Consider the following 21,361-nt stretch of genomic DNA (forward strand, 5'->3'; position numbering starts at 1 on the left):
TAAAATTTGGGCTTTAGGCCAACCAAATAAGCAAATGGACTCATGATTATTGGTTTTCATTTCTTTTGGGATAAATTTTGTGTTATTACCCAAGGATACATTTTTAAAACTATGAGCCTAATCCCAAATCTGTTGGTAGCATGGGTCAAAATCATTATTGCAGTTTTATTATGTTAGTATTGAGCTCCGCTTATGCTTGGCTTTATAATTGCTTTTCTTTTTCTTTTTCTTCTTTTTATTAATAAATAATATTTACTTTTTAAATTTTCATCTGCTATAATATATTTTATATATTATGAAAAACTATTCAAGCTTACGATGCCATATGTACATGCAAACACCACCCATAGGAAAAACGAAGGTACCTGCGTTGATGGTTATTTAGATGAAGAGTATCAGGGGTTAAAATAGAGTGAAATAATTTTAAGTTGGTTTATTTCATCACTGGAATTCAATTTTAATTTTTAATTAAATTGAAATTTAAGTGGAATAGATTTGTTCTAATTAAATTTTAAGTTAAAAGCATATATATGTGAAAAAAAATTTAACCAAACTTAATTCAATAATTTACTTATTAGAGGCCTCGAATTTATCATTTAGGAAAGATTACTTTTTTATAGAATGTTTTTAGGATATTATATGTATTATTATCTTTTGGAAATTAATTTTAATATATTTTAATTTTTTTAAAAAGACCAATTTTTTTTTTTGAAATTGACAAGACTCAAAAGTGATATTTTTTTAATCAAATCATTAATTAATTTTTTGATTATTGGAGTTGTGAAAATTTCAACACGATTTAAATCCAAAAAACTTAATTACTTGTTAGAATTTATCTAAAAGATCAAACAATTTAATTTATTTTTAACATAAATTTTAATCTATTTTTTCCAAATAGAGTCAAATTTCATTAAAATAATCCAAACCTTCAAATTTTCATATATTATTCGATGAGTAAAACTTAAACACAATAACATTGACATAGACATGCCTTAGAACCATATATGTTCCAATGAACAAAGAAATTAAAAAAAAACATGTTCCGGTCCAACTGTTTGAATATTTAGATTGTGCAGCATTTTGACCACGTGGCAAAAATTGAGACATTTCCCATGCCTTAAATAATATGTTTGAATCTAAGTATAAATTTTATTATTTTATTAGGTATAATGATTTATTTAGTCTTTTTAATTCTGTAAAAATAAAGGTATTTTAGTCATTCATTTAAATTTTCATATATTTTAGTCTTTAAACTTGTTTTTCTTGTCAAATCACTTCAAAATAAATGTAAAAGTTAACTTTTTTTAACTTTGTTGACGTTACATAAATGTGGACGACACGTCAGTACTTAATTAATTTTTAAATTTTAAAAAACTTTACAAAATATAAAAAATATTTTTTAAAATTAAAAATCATTAAAATTATTAAAAATTTATAAATATATATTTAATATATTTAAAAAAATTAAATGTTAACGTATCGTCTACATGACAATTCATGTGTATAACATGTTAGTAAAATTAGCAAATATTAACTTTTCTATATCCTTTTTAAGATAATTTAATAAAAAATTTAAATTTAAGAATTGAAAAAGACAAAATTTAAATGTAGGTTTAAAATAAAAAATTTAATAAAATTAAAGAGGGAAATAAATTAGTACGTACTGTTTTTGTTAAGTGTGAACATGCTCCCAATTTGGTATCTATTTCCCTAAAATACTAATTATGTATTGATTCAGAAGGAGGTAGTGAGCTCTCATTTTGACAAATATGCTGATAAGCCACTTAAATAAATCTAAATCCCAATATCTATTTGCCACTTAAATAAATTTAAATCCCAATATCTTTTGAAAAATTATGAGGTTGACCCTTTTTTATCATAACTTATCATCCCATCCACTGTCATCACCATCAAAGTGTTTTTTCTTTTTAGTTTCACTAATTCATTCATCTCAAATTTTATTTAAAAATACATCAACATAAATTTAACTCTGAATGTTTGTATTTTTTTTTTATCATTTAGACGGTTATTTCTTTTTTGAACAAAATTTGGTCATCAATATATCAAAAAGAATCAAATAAATATAAATTAAAAAAATGTAAATGTTACCAACTTAAATTATCATTATGACATTTGAAAATATATTTTACAACTAATAATCTCTACTAATATAATTTATTATCCACATCATATAATGTATGCTATTTTAGATACGATGGCATGAAGCATGAGGCCGGTATTGACCAACACATTAATATATTTTGGGTAAACTATAAAAATAGTCACTTTTGTTTGCCTTAGATTACATATTAGTCACTTATGTTTGAAATGTTACGTTTTAGTCACTTACGTTATTGTTTTGTTACGAAATGGTCACTCCACTGTTAAGATTTGTTACCTCCCTAACAGTGATCCTACGTAGCAGTCCAAATGGGTTTTAAATGCCAAATTGGATTTCCTACGTGGTAGTCCAAATTAAATTTATTTAATTAAAAACCTATTTTTATCCTAGCAACTAGACATCCAAGTTGGCATTTAAAACCCATTTAGACTGCCATGTAGGACTGTCGTTAAGGAGGTAACGGAGTTTAACGGTAGAGTGACCACTTCGTAACAAAACAATAACATAAGTGACTAAAACATAACATTTCAAACATAAGTGACTAACATGTAATTTAAGGCAAACAAAAGTGACCATTTTTGTAGTTTACCCTATATTTTTTGTTAGGCTTGCTAAGCTAACTATCTCTTCCTCTATAAGTACTTGAAACGGCTAGCCCCTCTATCCACGAGACAATAATTACGCACCTACAGTTGTCTAAATCTTTCTTTGTAATCCAATCTCCAATCCACTATTTTTTGTGTGTGTGTTCATCAATGGCTTCTCTTCAAAATCAATCCAACTTTGAAACTAAGATTCCGGCTGAAATCCTCATCGCTCGGGTCATCCAAATTCACGATAGGATTTCCAAGCTCGAGTCATTGAGGCCATCAAAGCAAGTGAATACCCTCTTCTCTCACCTCGTCAAATTATGTACCCTTCCTTCAAATATAGACATTAAAGCCATACCCCAGGACGTACAAGCAGTGCGTGAGAATCTCATACTTCTTTGTGGCCATGCAGAGGGCTTATTAGAGCTTGAATTCGCCACATTTATATCCAAAATTTCCCGACCATTGAACAATCTCGATCTCTTCCCTTATTACAACAACTACGTGGAGTTAGCCCGTTTAGAATATAGAATTCTCAGCGACAATGGTGTGGTGCAACCGAAGAAAGTAGCGTTCGTTGGCTCGGGTCCAATGCCGCTCACTTCCTTTGTAATGGCAACCCATCACATGAAATCTACACATTTCGACAACTATGACATAGATGAAGTGGCGAACGACGTGGCTCGTCGGATTGTTGCTTCGGATAACGAGTTCGAGAAGAGGATGAAGTTCGTGACAAGTGACATAATGGAGGTAAAAGAGAAGCTAATGGAATATGACTGTATATTTCTGGCAGCTTTAGTTGGGATGAGGAAAGACCGGAAATTAAAGATTATAGAGCATGTAAGGAAGCACATGAAAGCAGGAGGGTATTTGCTTGTGAGGAGTGCTAATGGAGCTAGAGCATTTTTATACCCTGAAGTGGACGAAGTGGACTTGCCTGGTTTTGAGGTTCTTTCAGTTTTTCATCCCACAAATGAAGTGATCAACTCGGTTGTACTCGTGAGGAAGCCCTTTTTTGATAACTAATTATCTCATTTCTATTTTCTGTAATCCAAGAATAATTAGGGCACTGTGGCGTGGAGACTATGTTTGTGATTTTTCTAAATTTTCTTGTTTCCTGTGCTTGATGTTGTGGTTTTCTTTTAATTTCTTGTTTTCAAGAATGGTGTGTTTGTATTTATTTTCCTACTTTTTTTTTCTTTTCCTTTTCCATTTTGTTAAAGGAATTGATATGTCTTCTTAGTATATTTTAACAATGTATGTTTCTCTTTTTCCATGAATAATTTTAAATTTACCAGCGTAGTTTACCAGGAAATAAAATATTAGTTCAGATTAATTAATTTAGTTAAATTGATTATTGAACTGATTGTTCTATTTTTTAATGTTTTTAATAAGTTATTCATTCGAACTGATAATTAAATTGGTTCTAATGGTTGAATTAATTTTAAAATTTTTAATTAACTTATATAAGTTGACTTACAAAATTAAAATGGAATTAATTTTTGATAAATATATAAATATAAATAATGCAAAGGGAAGGGGATTGCATATTTCTTTTATACATGGATTGTTGCGGAAAGGATCGATTCGAGAACTCCGATATGACTACAAGTAAATTGACCGGAACGAAAAATAAAGTGAACACAAGGATTTACGTGGTTCGGCTTTAATGCCTACGTCCACGGGCAGAGGCGAAAAGAAATTTCACTATAACAAGATGAAGATTACAAGTGTTTTACACTCAAGACACAACCCGAGAACCTCACAACTCTCAACCCCTATAGAAAACCCGAAAGCTAAAATCCTAGCTTTCAAAGAACAAGCTTTGCTCTCTCTTGGTTTGGGATAATGAATATGGCTAATGAACCTCTCTATTTATAAGAGAGTTCAAGGACATAATTGTCCAAAACTTTGGCAAAGATTTGTGGTTGAAAATGGACACCAACAACCATCCACTAATCCACTACCACCAACAACCCACTACCAACAACAACAATCCACTACCAATTTTAAGCCATTTCTTAACAAATCTCCACCTTGGCTTGAAATTTACCAAGCTGAACATCATAGTGAATTCCTCGAACTGGATCACCTCTTCCAAACGCCTCTCTGGCGCTAATCAATCCCGAATACCTATCAAGTTCAAGCAATGCTTGAACTTATATGCAGGGATCACCTTAGTTAACATATCTGCAGGATTCTTCTCGGTAGCAACCTTGCTGATAACAATGTCACCTTGCGTAACATGTTCCCGAACAAAATGATATCTGACATCAATGTGTTTGGTCCGTTCATGAAACATCTGATTTTTAGTCAGATGTATGGCACTCTGGCTATCGCAAAATACAACAGTGAAATCCTGTTGTAAACCCAAACTGCTTACTAGACCTTTCATCCACAATGCTTCTTTCACTGCTTCTGCTAACGCCATATATTCCGCCTCAGTCGTAGATAAGGCTACGGTAGATTGTAACACAGCTTTCCAACTAATGGCTCCTCCAGAATAAGTGAAAACATAACCCGTCAGAGATCTTCTTTTGTCCAGATCTCCAGCATAATCAGAGTCCACATAGCCCGTGACACTGCTAGTGCAGTCACTCTGATCATATACCAAGCATAAATCTGCAGAACCTCTCAAGTACCTGAGAATCCATTTCACGGCCTGCCAGTGTTCCTTGCCAGGACAACTCATGTATCTGCTGACCACACTAACTGCATGTGAAATGTCTGGACGAGTGCAAACCATTGCATACATCACGCTTCCAACTGCACTCGAGTATGGAATGTGAGACATTTGCTGCTTTTCTTCATCAGATTGTGGTGACAACTCTGCAGAGAGTTTGAAATGTGGTGCCAACGGAGTACTCACAGTTTTCGCTTTATCCATGCCGAAGCGTTGAAGAACCTTTTCAATGTAGTTCTTCTGCGACACACGAAGCTTGCCCGCCTTGCGATCTCTGTGAATATCCATGCCCAAAATTTTCTTGGCAGCACCCAGATCCTTCATCTCGAACTCACCACTCAACTGCGACTTTAACTTGTTGATTTCCGACATGTTTTTGGAAGCAATTAACATGTCATCAACATACAGCAACAAATAAATGTGCGAACCATCTGAGAGCTTCCGATGATAGACACAAGCATCATAGTCACATCTTGTGTAACCATGCTGAATCATGAAGCTATCAAACCGCTTGTACCACTGCCTTGGGGATTGTTTCAATCCATATAAAGACTTCTTTAATAGACAGACATGGTCTTCTTTACCAGGAACTGTAAAACCCTCTGGTTGACGCATGTAGATTGTTTCCTCGAGCTCACCATGCAAGAACGCCGTTTTTACGTCAAGCTGCTCAAGTTCTAGATCAGACTTGGCCACCATGGCAAGTAATACACGAATGGAAGAATGCTTTACGACTGGGGAGAAAACTTCATTGTAGTCAATCCCCTCTTTCTGAGTGAAGCCTTTAGCAACCAATCGTGCCTTGAATCTAGTTGCTTCAACCCCTAGGATGCCTTCCTTTTTCTTGAAGACCCATTTGCAACCAACTATCTTCTGGTTACTTGGCGGCTTAACCAACTCCCAAGTATGGTTCTTGTGAAGAGATTCTATCTCCTCACTCATAGCAATTGCCCACTGTGCCGACTCATCACACGTGACAGCCTCATTATAACTGGAAGGTTCTATACCAATGGACTCCGCCACACTGAGCGCGAAAGACACCAGATTAGCGTAACGCGGATTTGGTTTGATTTGTCTCTTCGTTCTTCCAGTGGCAATGCTATATGGTTTTTCTTGAGGTGACTCATCTTCATCGGAATCTTGCACCTCAACTTGATCATCCTGGACTGAAGTACCTTCCGTAGGAATTGGAGCGTCCACCTGACACTCCACCTGCTTCTCAACACCGTGATCTCCCATTCTATCTGACTCCTCCTTTTCCCGGGAATTTGTGGTGGATCGAAGCATGGATGACTCATCAAAAGTCACATCTCTGCTGATGATGAACTTGGACGAAACCGGATCAGGACACCACAACCTGTATCCTTTCACCCCTTGGCCGTATCCAAGAAATATGCATTTCTTCGCCCTCGGTTTGAGTTTTCCCTCATTTACATGAGCATACGCAGGGCAGCCAAACACTCTTAAACCAGAGTAATCAGCAGGAGAACCAGACCATACTTCCTCAGGAGTCTTCAGCTCAATAGCTGTTGACGGAGATCTGTTAACCAAATAACAAGCAGTATTAACAGCTTCAGCCCAAAATTCTTCACCGAGCCCAGCATTTGATCGCATGCAACGAGCTCGCTCCAAGAGAGTTCTATTCATGCGTTCTGCAACTCCATTTTGTTGTGGTGTTCGACGAACAGTGCGGTGTCTCACTATTCCTTCATTTTTGCAGAACTCATTGAATTCACCTGAGCAAAACTCCAAGCCATTATCCGTCCGGAATCGCTTGATCTTCTTTCCTGTTTGATTTTCGATCAAAGCTTTAAATTTCTTGAAGTTGATGAGAACCTCATACTTGCTCTTCAGAAAATACACCCAAACCTTTCTCGAGTAATCATCGATAAAGGTAAGCAGATATCTGTAACCACCTTTAGAAATTGTCGGAGAAGGCCCCCAAAGGTCAGAATGGAAGTAATCCACTGTGCCTTTTGTCTTGTGAATCCCAGTGCTGAACTTTACCCGAGTCTGCTTACCGAATACGCAGTGCTCACAGAAATTCAACTTTCCTGTACACTGCCCAGACAATAATCCTCGTTTGCTTAGCACCGATAAGCCTCTCTCGCTCATATGCCCGAGCCGCATATGCCATAACTTCGTGGTGTCAGAATCTAGATCATCTGATGATGACACTCCCGCAACACCTATAACCGAGGAACCATCGAGGAAGTAAAGGCCCCGCTCCAAATTACCACGTATCACAGTCAAAGCACCCGAGAATACCTTGAGAACTCCACCTTCAGCAGAGTACCGAAAGCCTTTCTTGTCCAACGTACTCAAAGAGATCAAATTTTTCTTCATTTCTGGAATGTGCCGAACATCAGTTAGAGTTCTAACAATACCGTCAAACATCTTTATACGAACTGTGCCAATCCCCATGACTTGACATGCGTGGTCATTTCCCATTAGTACTGATCCAGAATGCTTCTCGTATGTTGAGAATGCATCTTTCGAAGTACTTATATGAAATGTAGCTCCCGTATCAAGAATCCATCTCCCACCAGCGTAAGAGTCGGATACTGCAAGAACGATCTCGGCATCACTTGAAGAATCTGCATCAGCTACATTCGCACGATCATTTTGTTGCTCCTGTGATTCTGATTTCTCCTTCCTTTTCGGACAATCTACCTTCATGTGCCCGTACTTCTTACAGTAGTAGCACTGTATTCTCTTCTTGGACTGCGATCTAGGATGGCTTTTACTTGAACTTCCACCCTTTGCCTTGGATCTTCCTCGAGCAACCAAGCCTTCGCCTTCATTGTTTTCGACCACCTTACCAGTGATTTTCTTCCTCAACTCACTGGAACTTAAGGCATTTTTCACCTCCTCTAGAGTCAGGTCATCACGACCGTACATCATTGTATCAACAAAATTCTCATACGAGGGAGGCAAAGAACACAAAACAATTATTGCTTGGTCCTCATCATCGATTTTGTTATCGATATTATTCAAATCCATGATAATGGAATTGAATTTATCCAGGTGCTGGGAAACAGGTGTACCTTCCTCCATCTTCAGGGCATAGAGTCTTTGCTTGAGGTAGAGCCGGTTCGTCAATGACTTCGTCATGTACTTGCTCTCTAACCGGAGCCACAAACCGGACGCGGTTTTCTCATCCGCTACTTCTCGTAGCACTTCATCTCCTAGACATAGCAGAATAGCACTATGTGCTCTTTCTAGCATGTCATCCTTTTGCTCTTCCGAAAGCGTGCTTGGTAATTTATCTTTACCAGACAATGCTTTTAGCAATCCTTGTTGAACCAGCACTGCCCGCATCTTGATGCGCCATAAACTGAAACTATTTTTCCCGGTAAATTTCTCGACATCATACTTAGTCGATGAAACACTTGTAGCCATAATTTGGAACCTTTGAATGAATGATAATATTTTCTTCCTGATGTGAAAGATCAGACAAAGCTGCAGTCACAGGGCAATTCAGAAAATATTATCACTCCTTCAACTACGCTCTGATACCAATTTGTTGCGGAAAGGATCGATTCGAGAACTCCGATATGACTACAAGTAAATTGACCGGAACGAAAAATAAAGTGAACACAAGGATTTACGTGGTTCGGCTTTAATGCCTACGTCCACGGGCAGAGGCGAAAAGAAATTTCACTATAACAAGATGAAGATTACAAGTGTTTTACACTCAAGACACAACCCGAGAACCTCACAACTCTCAACCCCTATAGAAAACCCGAAAGCTAAAATCCTAGCTTTCAAAGAACAAGCTTTGCTCTCTCTTGGTTTGGGATAATGAATATGGCTAATGAACCTCTCTATTTATAAGAGAGTTCAAGGACATAATTGTCCAAAACTTTGGCAAAGATTTGTGGTTGAAAATGGACACCAACAACCATCCACTAATCCACTACCACCAACAACCCACTACCAACAACAACAATCCACTACCAATTTTAAGCCATTTCTTAACATGGATTACGTCATTTTCATACATTGGGTTTAGTATAATACTCGGTTCGTAAAACGACATAAAAAAGAACTGTTAAAAGGCAGGGAAACATATTCTAATTAATAATTAGTTAATATAATTTTGGCTTACGGAAATCACGTTCCTCTGACTACACGGTTTTAAAAGGGCACAATTTTTTGTGTTATTATTTGGAAATGGAATATAAGTAGTTTATTTTACAAGTGGGTTAAATTTTGTTATCTGTTTTATTTATTTTTTTTTAAAGTTTTTAGATACAGGAGACATGTTAATACATGCATGTTGGTACTCTCTTCATGGATGATGGACCTCCGTTATATGGTTGCCATGTGGCATCATCTCCACTGTCTAATAGCTAACACTTCTGAATATGAATATATGTCCACATTATAAGTTTAGTTAAGGAAATTAAAGAAAAAAAAACAGTAAAGGTGCATAACTAGTATTTGTATATATATGTTATATAATTGTAGAAAAATACAAGAAAAGGGTAAGGGGAGTTTCTTTGGCCTATATACATATTGAAGTTTGTCCTATATGTATAGACTATAAACATGGTAGGTAGCTACTGATCGCATTTTGACAATTATATTAGTTTATGTTAAACTAGAAAGGTACTGATCATCTAACAGAGAATACCAATCAAAGCTCTCCTCCTCGAACAAACTACACTCGATTTGGCTGTTATACGTCTCAGAGACTTCATTTTCAGGTTTAACATAATGGTAGGAACTAGTATCGGATGTTGATATCGTTGTGCCATTCTGCACCGCATGGGTCTCGCTATTTCTGGCAAAAACCGTGGAACTTGGGTATTGCACATCAGTTGAACAGTCTATTGTAAACCCTGCATGGATTTGAGATACCAATGTTAACAACTAACGATTGAGCCAAGTGATGGGAATAGATAATTGAATGACAATTTAGTACCATAAAGTGGATTTGGGACGGAAATAGCATCGAAATGGGAATGGAAAGCTATATTTGCTTCAGGTTCCAGAAATACAGCATTTGGGAATGGATAAACCGCCGCACTGCTAATAATACTAGGCTTGGTGTCCACACCATTGAAGTATGGTGACAGAGTAGTAGTCCCTGAAACATGCTCGGATTCAACATTATGAGGCTGAATATTCGTTTCTAAGCAGTGATTATTATAGTAAAAATCTGGCGTTTGAAACTCTGGGCCATGACCATCTATGCAACTATAAACAAGGGATTGAGATTGCTTCTTCGGATCCGGCGAGCTGCTAGACGGTGACATTACCCCATTAAAGCTTTGAACGGCTAGACGACGACGATCAGCATTAAAGTTGCCAACTTCCCTTTTTTTAAGACAATAATTAGTTGGTTCCACTTCCAAGCCTTGTTTATTCGTGTCAGCTTTGCGCTTTTTCAACGCTAGTCTATACTTCTAGTAAAAAACCAAACCAAAGAAAAAACAAAATATCAGGATCATTGGAACATATATATAAATATGGGACAACCAACAATATTATGAACATTCTACATTACCTGAAGATGACTAGAAATATGTGCCCGAGTGACTCCTGGTTCATTCATAACATCAAGTATCCTCTTTGGATGCACATTTTCAGATCCTAGTTAAACAAACAATCTCAGTTTCAAGGAATATACTTAAATATTCTTATTCGGGAAACTATTGGCTATAACTGGTACTTACCTTTTTCCAATATCTGAACAGCTTTTACAAACTTTGCATCGAGCTCCCTGCTCCATGCCAATCTCTTTTTCTTCAGTTTACTAGAACAACAGGCATCTTTAACTGCCATACGAGCATTGGAAACTGGTAAAGGATTTAAATATTGGCCCCTTGTTTTATTAGAAGCAACATGGCTCTGAATAGTATTCTTGATTTGCTCCATTTCAAAGGGTTTAATGATGCAATCTACTGCCCCATGAGCTAATCCCTTGGTTATGTTTTCCAGGTTGCTATCTGCTGTTACCACTGCATTTTTACAAAATATGCACCACGGCCAACTTGATTACTACTTAGAACTGCAAGCAAACAAAATATCAGGTCCTAGATGGTTTGATTTGAAGGAAACTAAAAGCTTACTTATCACCGGTAAGTTCGTTTCAAGTCCAATAGTCTCCATAACTTTAAAAGCATTCAAGTCAGCAGTATCGACGTCGACAAGCACAATGTCGATTCCATGTTTGTTTGTACGCAGTATCTCTATAACTTCAACGGCGGATGATGCTGATTTAACTGCAAGATTCAAATCAAACTGATAAAACCGACCGGCAAATCAACGTTTAATTTAACAAAAAATACAACCGACTTAGACATAATCGTTACGTACTGATAAAAAAAAAGTAATGAATAAATCATATAATCTTATTTTGTTGAAAATAAATAATATAATCCTATAGTTCTATAGGATTGAGCGAAGAACAACAAAAAAAAGCAATTTGAATGTTTATCTTTCGGCGAAAAGAACTACAAGCAAATCAAATTTAGCAGAAAATTGATTGTAATAAAACTTAATAATTACATGTCAAGACCATCCCTAAAAACCCTAAATCCCGTATTTCAAGGAACTTCATCAAACCAAGACTTGGTGCTTTTAATCTAAGTATATATATAAAACTGAAAATAATTAACTATCATATTATAAAGCAGGATCCAATGCTCATTATCATAATCAAAACTGTCGCTGAGGATGAGCAATATATATATAATATATAGGAGACGCTTCTTGCATGACCCTAAACTCCATGCTCTCGTCTACTGAAACAATCGAATTACCTCAATTTTCCCGACTCTTTAGTTATTGAAATCTCAACAATAAATACATACAGAAAAAAAAAAGAAAAAAAAACCCAAACCAGCAGAGCTACTCAAAAGTAAGAGTAAACCTTTATAGTTGCAGTTATGGAGCACAGCACAAAGATACTGAAGGCTAAGAACTTGAGTATTAAAAGCAAAAACTGTTAACTCCTTGAGGGTATGATCATCATCAATCTGAGGGTCAATCAGATTTTCAAGAAATATCTCTTCCATTTTATTTATAACTTATAAGTAATAGAGAAGAAAGAAAAAGAAAAATATACGGGGATTTCTCTTCACCAAATAAAAAACTTAATCTTACGAAAAGGTTTGGCTAAGAATAACAGTAATATTAGGGTTTTCAGAGAAGGGGAGATTTATGGGAAGAGGAGAGCTTAAAGAAAGTAAGAGGAGATGCAATACTATAAATAATTCAGTATAGTTCTATACTGCTTATAAATGATGTCTCAATTTTGGAAACTGAATCCATTATATGGTAATTCGATTATTTATTATTAACTTTGCAATTAATGTTTGCTGCTTAGAACAAATTGGGTTTCTTTATCTTCAAGTAAGAGACTCGAAAAATTCCAATAACTTTACATTATTGACTTGGTCAATTCCGCCATAATTATTATTACAAAGGCGTTGAGCGGCATTGGACCCGAACCAACGAACGCTACTTTCTTCGGTTGCACCACACCATTGTCGCTGAGAATTCTATATTCCAAACGGGCTAACTCCAGTTTCCACATAGTTGTTGTAATAATGGAAGAGAAAGAGATTTTTGAAAGGTCGGAGAATTTCAGATAAAAATTTGGCGAATTCAAGCTTTAATAAGCCTTTATAGGGCCACAAAGAAGTAACAGTTCTAATAATCTTATGTCGTATCAAAATATATAATTTTTGTCAAATATACATAATAGATTGAACACAAAAAATAACATAAATATCATATTAAAAAATGTTAAATTTAAATTAATATTAAATAATTGACAAAGCCTTTATTTCAAAATTTTAAATAATAAGTAATAGCAGAAAAAAGTATAGAAACAAAAATAAAAAACACACACATCAAGAAGTGAACTTATTTAACCGATCGACACAGGAAATGCAATTCCTGGGAATTCAAATTCCGCGTAGATTATATGTTCTTAGAGTATGTCGGCAAAGGTACATTCTGTGGGAAGGCCTTGGGGGAATCGCTTTGTGTCTTCGCAGTAATTATAGACCATGTAATTATTTTGCACCCATTTCATCTGTCCTTTCTTAGCGAAATTAAGCTCTTCCCAAAACCATGCATTTTTGTTTGAGCTGCAATAAGATGAACCAGATGACCAAACGCAAGCATCGGCATTGAAGTTCCTATAGGAAGCTTTGAAAGGGGCTTGACTCCAGTCCGTCTTCACAAGTCCACCTCTAGTTGCCCAGTCATCGGCATTCCAAAGCGTAGAATATAACCTCATTTTCTGATTCTTAGGAAATGGAACGCCAAGAAACTCCAAGTTCTTAAACTCTCTAATAGGGATGCCATCCACAGAGAACCTGAGATATACAGTAAACAAGGTATGGAAATTAACAAATTTTGCAGGAAATATATAATGCAAATCGAGGGTTTCGAATTTCGATTGCTTACACAATGCGCTCTGGGTTCCAAAGGATGGAGTAGGTGTGGAAATCTGCAGTGGGGTCAAACCATAAGTAGAATTGCTGCTCCCTGTTGCCCTTGCCTTGGCAGAATACATTAGTATGGAGAATGTAAGGTTGTCCACTTAAGTTCCCCAAGAATTCAAAATCTATTTCATCCCATGCTTCACCTTTGGAGGATAACCGTAGCACACATGTTTATATTGGTCTCGCAAAATAACTAGTGCCATTTAAATCATATTATGAAGAAAAGAAACTTGAAGACTTACATAGTAGGCAGTAACTGTGCCAGCTGAATTGCCAGGGACAAGCTTGAGCTGCATATCGATTTTTCCATATAGATATTCTGTTGGAAACGTGATGGGCCGAAAATTTACTTTTTATTACACACTCAATATATTACAATACGAAGATTACAAATATTTTCTCAATGACTAGATAGTCTAGCTGCTGCTAGATTTTAACTCACTCAAGGTTTGCTAACCTTCTCACTCTCACTCACGTTGCTTCTCTTATTTCTTTTTTCTTCTCATTTTTCTTCATTACAACACAAGTTCAAGCCTCTATTTATAGGCTGATAAAGTGACAACAAATGTGGCTATTAATCCACTTAATTTCCAGCCACAAAACATCTCAATAATGGAGCACTTTGTATGGCTAAAATTTCAGCACTTTGCATGGCACAAAATTGCTCCACGTCTCATGCTTCTAGATTATGCTTGGAGTGGGTTTGATTTCTAACACTCCCCCTCAAACCCAACTTTCATACCGAGCTTCTCTTTGAATTTGTTGAATGTCTCCACTTTCAACGGCTTTGTGAAAATATCTGCCAGTTGATCTTCTGTCCTGCAATGGACCAACTCCACGTTTTTGTTTTTCACTTGCTCTCGGATAAAATGATACTTCGTATCGATGTGCTTGCTTCGGCTGTGCGACACCGGATTCTTGGCAAGTGATATAGCGGATTTGTTGTCAACGTAGATGGTAATTGGACCTTCATTTGAAACACCTATTTCTCCCAAAATATTCTTCAACCACATTGCTTGGCATGTACAAGTTGCTGCGGCCATATACTCTGCTTCACATGTTGAGAGAGCAATTGTTTGTTGCTTCTTTGACGACCATGAAAAAACTGCGGAACTGATGTGGAATGCATATCCGGAAGTGCTTTTCCGATCATCCAAGTCTCCCCCATAATCGCTATCTGAGTAGCCAACTAATTTTGAATCTTGTGAGTGGGTATAGAATAAACCATGGTTCATCGTACCTTTGATATATCTCAAAATTCTTTTTGCGGCAATTAAGTGGTCTTGCTTCGGCTTCTCCATGAATCTGCTCACCAATCCTACTGCATATGTAATATCTGGTCGTGTGATTGTCAAATACCTTAAACTTCCAAAGAGACTTTTAAACAACGTCGGATTTATCGACTCCCTTGTCGAATCAACACTTAGCTTCATCCCTGGATCAGCTGGCGTGACTACTGGCTTGCAATCCTTCATTTTGAACTTGTTCAAAATCTGCTCCGCATACTTCTTTTGAGAGACAAAAATTCCATCTTGCATTTGTTTCACCTCGACTCCAAGAAAGTATGACATCTCACCGATATCTGTCATTTCAAATTCTTTAGTCATAGCTTTCTTGAAATCATCAGACATACCTGGATTGTTTCCGGTGAAGATCATGTCATCCACATATAGGCATACGATCATGATATCTCCATATCCATTCTTCTTTGTGTACAGGGTGTGCTCGTGCGGGCTTTTGATGAATCCATTTCTTCGGAAGTACTCGTCGATCCTTGTGTTCCATGCTCTTGGGGCTTGCTTCAATCCATACAAAGCTTTCTTCAATCGGTAGACTTTGTCCTCCTTTCCTTGTATGCTATATCCAGGTGGTTGTTCTATGTAGACTTCCTCCTCCAAGTAGCCATTCAGGAATGCAGACTTGACGTCCATCTGATAGATTTTCCATTTGTATTGTGCTGCGACCGCTATGAGAAGCCTAATTGTGTCTATTCTTGCGACTGGAGCAAATATTTCATCATAGTCCACTCCTTGTCTTTGCTTGTAGCCTTTGGCGACTAGTCTTGCCTTGTATTTCTCTACTTTTCCTTCTTTGTTGGTCTTCGTCTTGTACACCCACTTGACACCAATCGGGCTATGTCCTTCTGGCAGACTTGTTAGCTCCCACGTGTCATTCCTTCTTATTGCAGCAATCTCCTCGTCCATGGCCTTCTTCCATTTATTGTCTTCAATTGCTTCTTCGTATGTCACTGGATCACATTCTGTCATGAGACAGAATAGTGAATAATCGAACTGCGTCTCTACAGGTTCCGTAGAATTGTAGATGTCGTTGAAACTCCGTGTTCTTGTGGGTGCTTCATCTGAGCTGCTGCTTCCGCTGCTGCTGGTTGGTGACGAAGGGGCTGTTGTACCAGGACTTTGATCATCGCTTTGTTCTTCTTGGTTGATGACATCATTGTCGTCTTCGTTGAAAAATAATCCTTCCACTTTCTTTTCTTCTTCACTCCATCTCCAGTAATCTGCTTCATCGAACTCGACATCTCTTGAGATAATCAATTTCTTAGTAAGAGGATTATAAAGTCTGTAGGCCTTACTTCTTTTGTCATAGCCTATAAAGATACACTTCTCTCCTCTATCGTCAAGCTTTTTCCTCTGTTGCTCAAGAACGTGTGCATATGCAATGCATCCAAAAATTTTGAGGTGTCCAACTCTTGGCTTGTGATCGCTCCATGCTTCTTCTGGTGTCTTGTGTCTTACACTTTTTGTTGGACATTGATTCAACAGATAAACTGCGCATTCAACGGCTTCAGCCCAGAAAGTTCTCGGAAGGTGTTTACCTTTTATCATGCTTCTTGCCATATCCAGAATTGTCCGATTCTTCCTTTCTGCAACTCCGTTTTGTTGTGGAGTGCGTCTGGCTGTTAACTGATGAATGATTCCATGATCCTTGCAGAAACTTTCATAAAGCTTTGCAGTATACTCGCCTCCTCTATCGGATCTGAGTATCTTCAAATATCGACCACTCTGTTTTTCCACCATTGCTTTGAACTCCTTGAATTTTTCTAGGGCTTCTGATTTTGCTTTGAGAAAATAAACCCAACATTTTCTGCTATAATCATCAATAAAAGTTAGGTAGTACCTGTTTCCACCGAGTGATTCAATGTCGTACGGACCAGATATGTCGGTGTGTACAATTTCCAATGGTCTTCTAGCTCTTCGAGATTTTCCTACTTCAAATTTCTGCCTATGCTGCTTTCCTTTGACACAGGCTTCACACAGTTGATCTGGATGATTAATACTTGGTAATCCATTCACCATATTTGTCTTCGACAACAGCTTCAAGCCAGAAAATCTGATATGTCCGTACCTTAAGTGCCACAACCATGATTCATTCTTCAGATCCGTCTTCATGCATTTTACTTCTCCAGACTCGATGTCGAGGGTGAAAAGACGATTTCGCGTCATATCAACTCGAACAACTAATTCTCCACTTTTGTTCCTGATGGCGAGTGAGCGGTCTTTCATATGAACTTCATATCCTTTTTCTAGGAGTTGACCAAGACTGATCAGGTTGCTCTTCAAAGCTGGTACGTAGTAAACGTCTGAGATGTACTTCTTCTCTCCATTCCTTTGTGTTATAACAACCTTGCCCTTTCCTTTGATTTCTGCATGTGAGTTGTCTCCAAAAGTTATTTGTCCATGAACTGTTTCATCTAATTCTGTGAACAGCTCCTTTCTTCCACACATGTGGTTGCTTGCACCGTTGTCGAGATACCACACACTTCTCTTGCGATCTTCATTTTCTCCGTAAGTGAGAAAGACACTTGATTCCACTTTTTCGTTGCCTTCTGCTGCGACTGCTACATGGTTTCTTTCATCCACTTTGTGTGTTGATCTGTACTCGTAACTGAAATGTCCATACTTGTTACAGTTGTAGCATTGTACCTGAGATTTATTTTCTTGAAATCTGCCTCGGCCACGACCTCTAGATCCACGTCCACGGTTGGATGTTTGATAATCTTTATTTTCTTGATATCTCCCATATGATTGATTTCCACGTCCTCGTGATCCTCTTCCTCCTCTGTTTCCACCACGGTAGCCTCCACGGTATCCTCTGCGGTTTCCTCTTCCTTGGCTAAAATTATTACTTGTTTCTCCGTCGTCGACGGACAACTTGCTATGCAAGGCTTGATCAAGATTTTCACTATCTTCATTTAGCTTCATCTTTTGCTCATGGGCTTGCAGAGAACCTACAAGTTCTTCGAGCGACATCTTTGACAAATCTTTTGATTCTTCGATGGCAACGACTACGTACTCGAATTTGCGTGTGAGTGACCGTAGAATTTTCTCCATCACTCTTACCTCGTCAAGAGTTTCTCCATTTCGTTTCATTTCATTTACCACCGATTTTACACGATTGGCATAGTCATCGATATTCTCGGAGCTCTTCATTTTTAACATTTCAAATTCAGCTCTAAGTGATTGAAGGCGTACCTTTTTAGCTTTTTCTACACCTTGAAATGATTTTTGCAAAATCTCCCATGCATTCTTCGCGTTCTTCACATCTGATATTTTCTCGAAGGTTGATTCATCCATACCTTGAAAGATACTATTCAAGGCCTTTTGATCCTTCTTTCGTGCTTCTCGTAACGCCTTCTTAGCGTCATTTGATAAAGCTGCTTCTGTAGCGGCATCTCCGGGCTCGATGTATCCTTTTTCAACGATCTCCCAACAATCTTGCGAACAGAGCAAAGCCTTCATTCGAATGCTCCAATTTCCATAATTTGTCTTCGTCAATTGTGGAACTTGTAGCTGAATTACGTCGCCCATATCGACTTGTTAGATGAACACCAAAGGTACTCCGAACTGGACACGAACCGGACACGAACCAAGCTCCGAACCAAGCTCCGAACCGTAGCTCTGATGCCACTTGTTGGAAACGTGATGGGCCGAAGATTTACTTTTTATTACACACTCAATATATTACAATACGAAGATTACAAATATTTTCTCAATGACTAGATAGTCTAGCTGCTGCTAGATTTTAACTCACTCAAGGTTTGCTAACCTTCTCACTCTCACTCACGTTGCTTCTCTTATTTCTTTTTTCTTCTCATTTTTCTTCATTACAACACAAGTTCAAGCCTCTATTTATAGGCTGATAAAGTGACAACAAATGTGGCTATTAATCCACTTAATTTCCAGCCACAAAACATCTCAATAATGGAGCACTTTGTATGGCTAAAATTTCAGCACTTTGCATGGCACAAAATTGCTCCACGTCTCATGCTTCTAGATTATGCTTGGAGTGGGTTTGATTTCTAACATATTCATCCTTGGATTGGAACCCAGAGCCAGATGTTTTGTGAAGAGACAGCGTAAGCAGGTCCCCACCTTCTTGAATCACAGCACGGCCGTCTCCCCAAACGACGTCGAATTTATGGTAAAAGTTACCGTAAGCAAAAGCAGCCATCGAGAAACCGATGAGCAACAACAAAACCATCCCAATGGATGCAGTTGAAGGGGAATGAAATGCAGCCATATTGGTTGATGTAAATTCTCGTTTGAAAATTATGGTTCAGGTTGTTGCTGTTGTTTGAACTTGATGGTGGATTGGGGTAGTATTTATATGGAAGGGAGGGCATAGAGATGGCAGGCAGGCGAGATTTGTGAGGTTCATTAGGTCAAAATGAATTGATATATAATAGTAGAATAATAACTGGATGTGGCAGCAACTACTATACGCACTGAGCGGTAAAATTATCATAGAGGTCCTGTATTAAAAATTAAATTACATTTTTCTCCTTTCACTTAAAAATAGGTAAATTAAAAAAAAATTTAAGCACTAGTCACAGTTAAGAAATTTCATCCATATCTATTATTACATATTTTTTTTATTTAATGTACAAATAGATGAAATTTTTAACAAAAAATCAATTTATTCTTTTATTTAACATACCAAAATTAACTTACTTACGTTTTTTTAAATAAAAAATAAATCCATTAATAATCAATTAGTATGAAATAAGCAAACGCGGTTTTCATTTTTACAAAGAAAGGGTCTGAGGAATCTAAACTGTCGCGTTTACTTGAGAGTTACCAACCTCTCCTCCCCTCACCTATGTGTTGTTGGTCAACTCCATAATATATATTATGGTTTCTTTCTATTAATATATCAATTTAAGGTCTATGAAATGCTCTGCGACTAATTGATATACAGAGATTGCCAGAAGAGACATTATGTATATTTATATGAATGCATTTATTCCATAAAAAATTTAAAAAATTAAATTCACTTCATTTTTAATGATGTAGTTTTTTGGTTCATATTTGTGTAAATTAATGTATAACTTTTATATGATTTATATAATTCAATCTTATTTTTAACTATTTATTTAAACTAACATTGAATTTCAATATTAAATGTATAATAAAATTATGATATTTCTATCAACATAATAGGTATAAAATTGAGTAAAAATTCGCCCCTCCTTTTTTTGCTTACCAATTTCAATTCTATCATTCCATTTTTCCGTTAAACCAATAACCAAACACACCCTACAACGTAAATTGAATATTGAATATGCAAAAACTAGTGGTGGCAAAATGGGAAGCCTGGAAATGGAACGGCGCAGTGTTTGACTGGCACGATGCCGGTTGAGTCCGCTCATGGTATGAGCACGTCTAAATTTATCATGGTCTCCTGTCCCAGATTATACTTTTCTTTTATATATTTGAGTTGTAGTTATTAAAAACAAATAAATAGCATGAAATTGCAAAAAGGACATGGGCGTCAGGCCTATAAGATTACAGCCCAATTCCCTATTCGTTCCTTAAATCTATCACCCAAACTTTGAAAGGCCAACTTACGATTTCGGTCCACCATTGAAGGTAGGCCCAAAAAATATTCCGGGCTAGTCGATTATTGAACCTAAAAACATTAGTCACAGTCTACCATTAGTTTTCAATCCCTTACAAAGGAAAGTTAAGTGGATTACTGAAATCTCATGCATCCCATATGATTACTCATTCTAAAATTAAATAAAACTAACCAACTATATATTAACTAAAGTTTCTTTAACTTGTAAATTAGATAATCTTATCAGGACAAAAAAAATTATAATAGTAAATTTATAAAGCAATTTTGATAATGAAAGCTTCACAATGAGTGACCCCTAAAAGGGTAGTTGAAATCTTATGTAAAGGACATGGAGCTTTTTTATGACTTGATTAAATAGCTATTATATATATAATAAATACATATCAAATAAAGGAGTATCCAACCTTTGGAAATACAGACATGCAAAATAAAGTATACATAAAGTTAATGCTTCTCCTTTTTACAGCTTGGTTTGCTAACTGGCAGTAGGCAACACTTATGACAGATATCTGTCGTATGTATCTTTGTTGCACGTTCCTTCCCATACTGAAATATATAATAAATTACGAGTACGTGCATGCCAGGATATTATATTATAAACAAATAATGATAACTC

At 36.7% G+C, this 21,361-nt stretch overlaps 2 protein-coding genes across 2 annotated transcripts; one reads left to right on the forward strand and one right to left on the reverse strand.

The window, feature by feature from the left end:
- Window positions 1-2,796: 2,796 nt before the first annotated feature.
- LOC121217412 (nicotianamine synthase) lies at window positions 2,797-4,030 on the forward strand. The gene has a single exon (XM_041092983.1). It carries the CDS (start codon window positions 2,878-2,880, stop codon window positions 3,739-3,741), a length of 864 nt encoding a protein of 287 aa, XP_040948917.1. The 5' UTR covers window positions 2,797-2,877; the 3' UTR covers window positions 3,742-4,030.
- Window positions 4,031-13,200: 9,170 nt separating this feature from the next.
- Window positions 13,201-19,407, reverse strand: LOC107907480 (probable xyloglucan endotransglucosylase/hydrolase protein 23). The gene is made up of 4 exons (XM_016834876.2): window positions 19,198-19,407; window positions 14,111-14,186; window positions 13,829-14,024; window positions 13,201-13,737 (listed from the first exon to the last, which is right to left on the reverse strand). Exons 1-4 carry the CDS (start codon window positions 19,405-19,407, stop codon window positions 13,347-13,349), a joined length of 873 nt encoding a protein of 290 aa, XP_016690365.1. The 3' UTR covers window positions 13,201-13,346.
- Window positions 19,408-21,361: the final 1,954 nt, after the last annotated feature.

The sequence above is a fragment of the Gossypium hirsutum genome, chromosome D05 (assembly GCF_007990345.1).
Source record: "Gossypium hirsutum isolate 1008001.06 chromosome D05, Gossypium_hirsutum_v2.1, whole genome shotgun sequence".
In the NCBI taxonomy this organism is placed as follows: domain Eukaryota; kingdom Viridiplantae; phylum Streptophyta; class Magnoliopsida; order Malvales; family Malvaceae; genus Gossypium; species Gossypium hirsutum.

Coding starts and splice junctions, on each gene's coding strand:
- LOC107907480 (XM_016834876.2), bottom strand. CDS start 19,407: ATGGCTGCATTTCATTCCCCTTCAACTGCATCCATTGGGATGGTTTTG. Junction 14,187..19,197: donor CTGGGTTCCAATCCAAGGAT/GAATATGTTAGA, acceptor ACGTTTCCAACA/GAATATCTATATGGAAAAAT. Junction 14,025..14,110: donor TGGCACAGTTACTGCCTACT/ATGTAAGTCTTC, acceptor CATGTGTGCTAC/GGTTATCCTCCAAAGGTGAA.
- LOC121217412 (XM_041092983.1), top strand. CDS start 2,878: ATGGCTTCTCTTCAAAATCAATCCAACTTTGAAACTAAGATTCCGGCT.